This window comes from Arvicola amphibius, chromosome 5 (genome assembly GCF_903992535.2).
Source record: "Arvicola amphibius chromosome 5, mArvAmp1.2, whole genome shotgun sequence".
NCBI classification, from domain to species: Eukaryota; Metazoa; Chordata; class Mammalia; order Rodentia; family Cricetidae; genus Arvicola; species Arvicola amphibius.
The window spans coordinates 122,693,926-122,704,071 of record NC_052051.1 but is presented as its reverse complement, the minus strand read 5'-3'; the positions used below and the strand labels follow the sequence as shown (position 1 = coordinate 122,704,071).

The 10,146-nt window shown below is 43.3% G+C and overlaps 1 protein-coding gene across 2 annotated transcripts in view; it reads left to right on the top strand.

Moving 5' to 3' along the window:
- Positions 1 to 328: 328 nt before the first annotated feature.
- Fem1c (fem-1 homolog C) overlaps positions 329 to 10,146 on the top strand; it is a 28,031-nt gene continuing 18,213 nt past the window's right edge. The window contains exons 1-2 of one of the 2 annotated variants that reach the window (XM_038331693.1): positions 329 to 570; positions 1,355 to 2,085. In XM_038331693.1, coding sequence (XP_038187621.1) covers positions 1,542 to 2,085 — 544 coding nt within the window. In that variant the 5' untranslated portion in view covers positions 329 to 570; positions 1,355 to 1,541. Of the gene's footprint in view, positions 571 to 840; positions 1,200 to 1,354; positions 2,086 to 10,146 lie in introns of those variants that run through there. The other variant, XM_038331694.1, reaches the window with a different exon arrangement.

Sequence of the window (10,146 nt, the reverse complement as noted above, 5' to 3'; positions counted from 1 at the left end):
GAGTAGCCCTCTCAGGTCCCCGCCCCCTCGCAGGGAGCCCCGCCCCTTCCGTAGCACGCAGGCGCATTTTCCGGAACGCTCCCTCAGCCTCCTCTCCCTCCCCCCTCCCGCCCTAGAACCCCCACCTCCCGTAGCACGCAGGCGCAGCCTTCTTGGAGCTCGCGCAGGCCCCGCCCCCTCCCTGCCGCCCCGCCCCCGCTGCTCTGCCCCGTCCCGCCCCTAGGCGGTTGCTGGCGGCGGCCGCCGCCCTCCCTCGACCCAATGGCGCGGCGGCGGCGTCAGTAATGTGAAGCAGTGCACTGGCTTGTCCGGCCCCCGGGCCTGCAGCCCATTACACCATCGGCCGCGGCAGCCGCTGCAGCCCGAACGGCCTGGGAGGGCGGGTGCAGACAGCTCCGCGGGGCGGGGCGGAGCGAGCAGCGCTGCCGGATTCATTCCTGTGGGGCGCGGGGCATGGAGGAGCTGTGCGACCGCAGGCGGAGCGGGGCAGCCTGGGCGACGGGGACAACGGTTTTCATTTGAAGGGGCGGTCGGAGCAGCGGACGGCGGGAGGACCAGCCCCCGGGGCAGGTAGTGGGGGCTGCGGCCTGGGGCCCGGCAGGGGAGGCCTGGGCGGGAGGAGGGCGTTGGGGCGGAAGGCCGCCGGCGGGGTCGTGTGGGCCGCGGGGCCCGGGGCGGCGGGCGGCTGAAGGGGTGGGGGCGGAGGTGACAGGGCGATCGCTGCCGCGGAGCAGCCGGCGGCGGCCGAAGTTAAAGGCTGGAAGGCGGCCGCCGGGTTTCCTGAGCGCCTCGCGTAGTTTGAAGGGAAGAAAGCCTTTCCGGCGAGGTTTTAGCTTGAGCGGGCCGCGGGTTGGTGCGTCTGACCTTTTTGTTCCTCGTCGAAAGCCATCCTGGCCACCATGAGGCCTTCCAGCCTCGCGCCCTTGGCGGGTTCTCTGCAGATGCAGGAAAGAAACATTTGTGAACCCGCCGCCGTGTCTCCGGCCTCTTTCGGTTACTTGCTGGGCGTGTGCAAAGGCAAACCAGAACAAAGCTGGGCTGGCTAGAGCCTGACACGAGGACACCGATCGCCTGTAGTGCTTCATTTTCCGCACATGGGGAGAAACTGCCTCCCACCGCAACAGTCTGGTCTCCGTGTGAACCCTTTTGTATCTTCCGATAGCAGCTCCTCGGAGGGAAGGTGGAGAATCGTTGCTAAAGTACGGCCTTTCCCCTGTTTCTTTTCCCAAGATTAGAAAATAGGGGAACCCAGATTGTGTGTGTGTTTTCCTCTACTTGATAGACAATCCTAAAACTCCTACTTTTTCTTTCTTCCTTTCTCCCCACCCCCCCCCCCCCCCTTTTAATTCTCTAGTTTGGTGCTCGGCTCCTCCGATGTTGGAATGCGATCGGACTGAACACACTCTTCGGTGGTTTTATATCCGTTCTGGGGCGCGGTGACTAACATTGAACTTTGGCTCCTGTAACTTGCCTACGTGGAGAGTTAAGCTGGAGCTTTGCTTTGAAGGATAAATAAAGCTCAGCCTCCCGACTGGACATAAATGGATCTAAAGACAGCCGTGTTCAACGCAGCGCGCGATGGCAAACTCCGGCTCCTCACCAAGTTGCTGGCAAGCAAATCCAAAGAGGAGGTTTCCTCCTTGATCTCGGAAAAAACAAATGGGGCCACACCACTCTTGATGGCTGCTAGGTATGGGCACCTCGACATGGTGGAGTTCCTTCTGGAGCAGTGCAGCGCTTCCATCGAAGTCGGGGGCTCTGTCAATTTCGACGGGGAAACCATCGAGGGGGCCCCCCCTTTATGGGCCGCGTCTGCAGCAGGACATCTGAAGGTTGTCCAGTCTTTGTTAAATCATGGAGCATCCGTCAACAACACGACTCTAACCAATTCAACTCCTCTTCGAGCTGCGTGCTTCGATGGCCACTTGGAAATAGTGAAGTACCTTGTAGAACACAAAGCCGATTTGGAAGTGTCCAACCGACATGGGCATACATGCTTGATGATTTCCTGCTACAAAGGGCACAAAGAGATCGCTCAGTATTTACTTGAAAAGGGGGCAGATGTTAATAGAAAAAGTGTTAAAGGTGAGTTCAGCTTTTTTTTTTTAAGTGACTGCCTCCTATTTTCAGGAAGTTTGATAGCAGTTTTTAGTATCGATGCTGAGTAGGCCTGCATTGTCAGATCTGTGTTTATAGGTAACCCTTGCAGTATTTCCTTGACTGTGTTACTTGATAGCGCATTAAACAGATGTGGCAAACGATCCCAGACACTATATTAAACAGCGTTTTCTCTCCTGTCCCTATAGTTACAGAGCATATCAGTGGCAGATGAGCTTAACCTTCCTGTCTTATAATTTGATCCATTTGGAAATAGAGTGAAATGCAATACATTGTTTTGAACTTTTTTTAGAATCACTTTGGAGTAGTGAGTCACCATCTTATTTATTCTAGGTAGGCATTTATTAGTTATTCTTTCATAGAAGGCCAGGCCACACTGCCTTGCAAGGATTGAATCTGAAAGGGGATATCTGTTTCCCCATTTCACTTACTTGGGGCCAACGGAAAATCCTTTTATGTAGAACATGTATTGAGTGTAGCAAGACAGAAAATGGATTCTAAAGACCTGCTGGGGCTAGACAAGCTAAACAGAGACAAGGTTAAACCATTGTGGATTTGTTGGGAACAATTTAGGGACCTTCGTCAGGAATAGTTTAGGTTTACAGATGAGTGTATTGTATGAAACTAGAAACAGTGATAGGTTAGAAATTCTTCAAACCTTTAGCAGAGATTTTCTCAGAACAATTTTGATAGCTTGAAGATCTTAAGTAATTCTGCACAACAGTAAAATGATTCTCTACCGAATTTTAAAAAGCTGTTAAGATTTAAAAGTAGCAGAAATCAGGCGAAGAATTTTTCAGACATCATAAATTGGCTTGTATTGTTTACAGTAAAAAATGTCTTACCACCCCTGCATTCCAGACTTCTATAGAAGCCGGCGATCATGTATGGTTTGTTTCTTCTGGAGGTAGATGGTGCACCCCTCCCTCCTTGCTTTACTTCCCCTGTTGGTGTTGTGTCTGTGCGCACAAGTGAGTCTTACTTAGTCCTAGGTTATGTCGTTCAGTTTCAGCAAACATGGCTGACTCATTCTTGTTTTATACAATTTTTCATTGAACATTTATCATTAATTGAGCTAGGACTGTGCTGGGATAAACAACCGTGCTGTGAATATCTTGAAGAAAGTGTGTATTAGCACACTTCTGTGAGAATAACTGTAGTATGAAGCAATGTATGTGCTGTGGTAGAAGGCACTACACGAGGTGGGGCCCTGAGCTACTGAGCATGTTTATGACAGTAGGTTTTGTTTTCTCCCTGAAAGGGTCTTATAAAAATGATACAAGGCCATTGAGGTATTTTTCCTTTTGTTTCGTTTTAAGTTTTTCAGAGCAGATGTAAAACTCCTTAAAAAAAAAAAAATCCTGGTGCTGAGACAATCTTTCCAATGATACTTCTAATTTTTTTTAATAATTTTATATTTTCTAAACATACAGATATGTGTGTATGGTTTTATTTTCTGTCTTGTTCTATAACCTGTTTTTTTGTTTGATTAGTAAGTTATTTTTAAATTCTTAACCATAGCTCTGTAATTTCAAGAACAAAGCACTCTTATTTCTTTTAGTACATGCTTGTTTATTTTTATAAAATAATTAAATCTCGTTGGGATAGTTGACACTACAGGACACATACAGTAGCTTTAGTGTTTTTATTTTTAATTTTTTTTCCTTTTATTGAAGTTGGATTTTTTTTCTCCCACACTATATCCTGATTATGGTTTCCTTCCCAGTTCTTCCCCCACTTCCCCTCCCATCCAGATCAATTCCTTTTCTGTCTTTCAGTAGAAAACAGGTTTCTGTAGGAATAATGATTTAATATACTACAATAAAACTAACACATTGGAATTGGACAAAAACAAACATATAGAAGAAAAAGAGCCTGAGATAAGGCACAAGAAACAGAGACCCACTTGGAATCCTGCAAAAACACTAACCTGAAAGTCACAGTATATATGCAGAGGACCTGGTGTAGACCTGTGCATGCTGCCTCAGTCTCTGAGTTAATATGTGTCAATCATGCTGATTTAGAGGGCCTTGTTTCCTTGCTTGTACTCCATCACTTCTGGCTCTTACATTCTTTCTGCCTCCTCATTCCTGAGGTTCCTTGATCCTTGAGGGGAAAGATTTGGTGGAGACATTTCATTTAGAGCTGAGTGTTCCAAGGTCTCTCACTCTGCATATTGTTCGGCTGTGGGTTTCTGTATTTCTTCCCATCTACTGCAAGAGGAAGCTTCTCTGATGATGGCTGCGCAAGACTAATCTATGAGTATAGCAGAATATCATTAGGAGTCAAGAGCAGGAGTATTTGGTTTTTCCCTGGGTCTGTGTAGTCTCAGGTTCATGGTCACCCAAGCAGTTTTGGGTATGGGTTCAATCTCATGGACCTGACCTTAAGTCAAATCAGATATTGGTTGGTTACATTCAAAAGCTTTGTGCCACCATTGCAGTAGCATATCTTGTTGGCAGGGCACCATTTTAGATCAAACTGTTAATGTCTGGCTTGGTGTTTATGTTACTCTTTTGGTAGAGTGCATACAGTACCTTCTGGTACCAGAGATGCTAGAATGTAGGGGTGAAGGTTCTTTGTAGGTACCAGCTGACTTCTCTGTGTCTAACAAATTGTGTAGGTGTTGTCTTCAGCAATGGGGCCTTGCCATAATAGCATTGTGGAGAGCAACATACACTCTCGGTAGCAACCTGGGTTGTTTGGGACTTCCCATGGGATCCACTCTGACCAACAACTCAGATAAAACCCCCAGTACTGGAAGCTTCATTAGGTGACAAGGAATTGTTCTTTGGGGCTGTCTTCCCATTATTTGGCCATTTCATTTAGCTTGCCTTCATTTATGTATATATTTTAGGAAACTTCTACTGTATTAGGTTTCCATACTACTCCTCAAATGGCCCTTAATTTTAGCTGTCTCTCCCCATATTCCCCCATCTTCTTTCCCTTCCCCACTTGATCCTCCTGTTCCAGCCCATTCATCCATACATAGCTATTTATTCCCTTTCTTAATAGATTTAATGGTTCCCCATAGTCCCTTACTCTCCTTAACTTCTGTGGTTCTATGGATAGTAGTTTGGTTATCATTGATATAACAGCTAGTATGCCACATATAAGTGAACACATACCATATTTGTCTGTCTGTATCTGGATTATCTCACTAAGAATGATTTTTTTTCTCTGAGGGTTGCTTTTAATCCCAGCACTTGGGAAGCAGAGGCAGGCGGATCTCTGTTCAAGGCCAGCCAGATCTATAAGAGCAAGTTCCAGGACAGGCTCCAAAGCTAGAGAGAACCCCTGTTGTGAAAAATAAAATGATTTTTTTTCTTGTTCCATCCTGCAAATTTCATAGTTTCATTTATTTTAACGGTTGAATAATAAACTCCCATTGTGCAAATGTGCCACATTTTTTATCCATTCTTCATTCCATTGAGGGACATCTAAATTGTTTCCAATTTATTAGCTATTTTGAATAGAGCAGCAATAAACATGGTTGAGCAACAGTCTCTGTGGTAGGATGAAGCACCTAAAGTGGCATAGATAGATGGATATCCCATCTTCCTGAGAAACCACCTCACCGATTTCCATAATGGCTGTACGAGTTTGCACTTCGACTAGCAAGGGATGAGTGTTCCCCGTCCTCTGCATCCTCACCAACATGAGCTATCACTTGTTATTGATTTTAACCATTCTGATGGGTATAAGATGAAATCTCAAAGTAATTTAGGTTTAAGAACTGCATACTTGCCTAGCAATGGTGGTGAACACCTTTAATCCCAGTACTTGAGAGGCAAAGGCAGGCAGGCGGATCACTGAGTTTCAGGCTAGCCTGGTCGGCATGGCTAGTTCCAGAAAAGCCGAGGCTGCACAGAGAGACCCTGTCTCAGAAACTCAGAATATGTAAAAGAGTAAGCAAGAATGGTGTACTCTTCTAATGGAGTTGACATTGACTCTAAATTTTTTAATGGTTTTTGTAAGCATTCTTCAGTATGTTTTCTTGTTTGTTCCTGATTGTCTTTACAGGTAGGTTGTTGAGTTAAAAGACTGAACTTTTTTTTTCAAGGTAATTAAAACAAAAAGGGGAATAGCTAAAATATATGATCCCTTGGTGAGGCTTTTTTGATGTTTTGTTCCTTTGTTTAGGGCTTTTTATTTATCAGTTAAATAATGCCCATATTACTGATACAGCCAGAGGTTAAAGTCTAATTGGGGTGTGTTTTAAGTTCTTAAGTCAGTGGAGAGATGAGTACTATACTATTTATATTATAGTTTCTAAATTTGGTATAGATACCTCTGTAGATAGAAAAGGAACAGCCCCTTTCTTACCACCGTTATCACAGCTTTGTGTGTGAGGATCTGTGAGCTCTTCTTTCCAAGTGATCTGCTAAGTCTGAGTCATTTTATTTGGTATCAACGTTCTTTTTAAGAAGACAAGTAGGGCCAAGCAATGGTGGCACACACCTTTAATCCCAATACTCAGGAGGAAGAGACAGGTGGATCTCTGAGTTTGAGGCCAGCCTGGTCTACAGAGTGAGTTCCAGGACAGCCAGGACTACACCCCCGCCCCAAAATAAGACAAGTAAGGAAAGAGTTTTAGCAAATGTTGTTTCAGATACCTTCTATTTTAAATACACAGACAGGAGATTTTATTATTTTGTGTATACTGTATTAAACTTTTTGTGAAGCCACTTTTGGACCATATTTCTTTTTGAGGGGTGGGAGTTTAGAGACAGGGTTTCCCTTTAACTTTGGTTCCTTTCCTGAACTCACTTTGTAGACCAGGCTGGCATTGAACTCACAGAGATCCACCTGCCTCTGCCTCATGAGTGCTGGGATTAAAGGCATGCGCCACCACTGCCTGACTGGACTATGATTCTTTATGAATGTTAGTAACAGATTCCAATATATACATACGCTTACCCTCCTGTACTCTGATCTGCATCTTTGATTCTTTGATAATTGTTGTTTGACTGATCCTGAGATTCTTGGGTGAGGACATGAGGGAAGGGGAAGTCATTGCTCATTAAAAAGAAGGAACTACTTAAAACTGATTAGGGCTGGAAGAGTATCATAGCTGATTTAGCAGTGAAGAAGGATTTTCTCCCAGTTTTTAGCTCTACTTTCAAAGTGATAAATGCTGATAAGACTAGGTGTAGAATGGAGCAGTTTTTCTTTTTAGTGGTAGTGGGGAACCCAGGGTCTCATGAATGTTAGGCAAGGGCTCTACTTCTTAGCTAGAAGAACTTCTTAGTGGTCCAGTTTCTTAGAACATAATATATGTCATCCATTGGAAAGTATTCAGGAAAAAGATAAATACCAAGAAGTTATGCTTGGTCTTACTTTAAAATGCATGTGAGTCCTTCTTTCCTTTCCTTTTTAACAAGTAGTTGATGGTTGACTGTTACTTAAGCTTTTCCATTACTTTTTAACAGGCTATTGGCAGTTTTTAAATATATTTAAACAGAAGGTAGAATTCATTCATTAGTTGAGAGGGTACTTAAGTCCCTTAGTATGCCAATGGGCTGTTAGACCTAGGCTGTCCAAGAATGACTAAGGCAAGATTCCTGTTCTTGATTCCCAGCCTTTAAGGTTTGATCTCAGAGACGGCTTCATAAGCAGATACTATTAGATGTATGGGAAAAACTTTATCCCCAACAGCACACTACCTAAGGGGCAGTGGTTCCTTCTTTTCCCATATCATTCCATAAGGGGAGAAAATATTTCAAATATTCGGGAGTATCTTTCTACTTTAACAAAACAATTGATTTAAACCATTTTTAATCTCTGTTTTTATCTTATGCATATGGGTCTTTTGTCTGCATGTATGTCTCTACATCATGTTTATGCCATTCCTGTGGAGACCAGAAAGGGAGTGTTAGATCCCTGTGGGACTAGACTTTTTGAATTTTCACATGGATTCTGGGAACCAAACTCAAATCCTTACCACCAAGCCATCTCTCTAGCTCTGTAACAGTTGATTTTTAAAAGTATTTTTATTTTATGTACATATTTGTCTGTGTCAGGGTCCCTGGAACTGGAGAGCTGCCATGTGGGTGCTGGTAGTTGAACTTGGGTCTTCTGGAAGAGCAGCCAGTGCTCTTAGCCACTGAGCCATCCCTCCAGTAGCAATTGATTTTTGAGACAAGTTGGTTCCTATTTAAAACCAATGACCTCTAAATCTGAAGAGGTCATATTAATCCCCAGAGCTACCACTCAGCACTTTACATTTATGGTCATCTTTAGCTTCTTTTGCTTCTGTTTCATTTGAGATTGTTTTTATTTATGCTTGGAGTTTTGCTTTTGCAGCTCTCAAATAAAGTTACTTAAGCCCTTCGTGTCTGCTTTTATATCTATACTGCTGGGAATTTAGCAGGTCAGAGTGTTGGATTAGGCTCTGTAGGTTCAGTTGGAGATTGGGCCTAGAAGACATCAGATCTTCACTCATGGGTCAGTCGTTTTAGACAGTCAAGGTGACGAAGTAAGTTGGTAATAAGGTACTTATTGTGGCATGTGGAGGCTCTGAGATATGACTGCTAAAAGTGAGTGTGCACTGACTAGAAGTGCTTTTTGGAGAAAGACAAAGTGTAGGGAAATAGGTAAAATAGATCACTAGTTCAGAGTGGTTTTGCTCTTTTCAGCGGACCTAAATTTGAACCTCAGTACCCATCCATCTTGGGCAGGTCACAATCACTCCAGCTCCAGAAGATCTCCAGAAGTCTTCTGGCCTCTGCAGGTACCTGCAAACACCTCTTAACATAGATACCCATGCACAATTCTTTTTAAAATCCTAAAATATGTGTATAGTTTGTAAGATAGAGAATTTTAAAAATAAATATCCCTTGAAATGATGTTGGATTGAGATGATATTTTTTGATATTTGATTATTTTTTAGTCTTAGGAAATGATATGGAGATGCATATTGAGAAAAATGCTCCTAGAATCCAGTAATTGGGATGTAGGTAGATATAAGCATAAGGACCAAAAGGCACCCAGCTAAAGAAATTTAATTTTGAGCCGGGTGTGGTGGTGCATGCCTTGAATCCCAGACTCACAGCCAGGAAGGATTACATAGTGAAGAAACCCTGTCTCAAAAAAACGGGGAGGGGGGGAGCAGGTGGGGCATGTCATGCAGTGGTATTGTAGAAGATTGATTTTCATTATATTTTTGGTCTTGAGCCTGGCCTTTAACAGCTGAGCCATTTCTCCAGCCGGATAACTCTTTATTAGATTGCTCTTCATTGTTGTGGTAATCATGACCAAAAGAAGTTTAGGGAGGAAAGGGTTATATCTGCTGTAATCATAATGAAGGGACACCATGGCAGAAACTGAAGAAATACGGGGGAACCTGCCTACTAGATTGCTCTCCATAGTTTGTTCAGCTTGCTTTCCTATACCACCCAGGATCTCTGCCCAGGGGTAGCACAGTGTGCTCAGTCCTTCAACATCAATCATCAAGAAAATACTCTATATAGACTTGCTTTCAGGCAATTTGATGGAGACATTTTCACAAATGATTTAAGTCTTTTTCCTAGAAAATTTTTGTCTTGTGTCATGTTGACAAAAACAGTAACCCAGCAAAATGTTTCTAACGGAGAAAGAACTAGAATTTTAAAAGCTTTCTGGTACACTGTGAGTGCTTGAGGCCGGAGACCTCATAGTTTTATCTTGTATATTAGGAAAAGAATCTGATCCAGAGTATTGGTAAGTAGGCTTGCTAAATGGCTAAGTTGGATTAAGAGAGGAAAAGTAAACTGGTGGCAGGCAAGCCCTGTGTTTTATAGTCTTTCACTAGATAGGTCCATAAATTAAAAAGGTTATACAGAAATCAGTAGTGTAGGTAGACTTGGTAGGGGTTCAGAAAAAAAGAAAAATCTGTTCAGCCATGTGACAGATAATTGCGTTAAAAGTTTTGTGAGACTTAATTTGGGCAGGTATTTATCTTTGGCTCTTTAGTATGATAATCATTTAAACACAGATGAAGAGAACATGTCAAACTACAGTGTACCAATCATCTTGCTTTAGCAAATT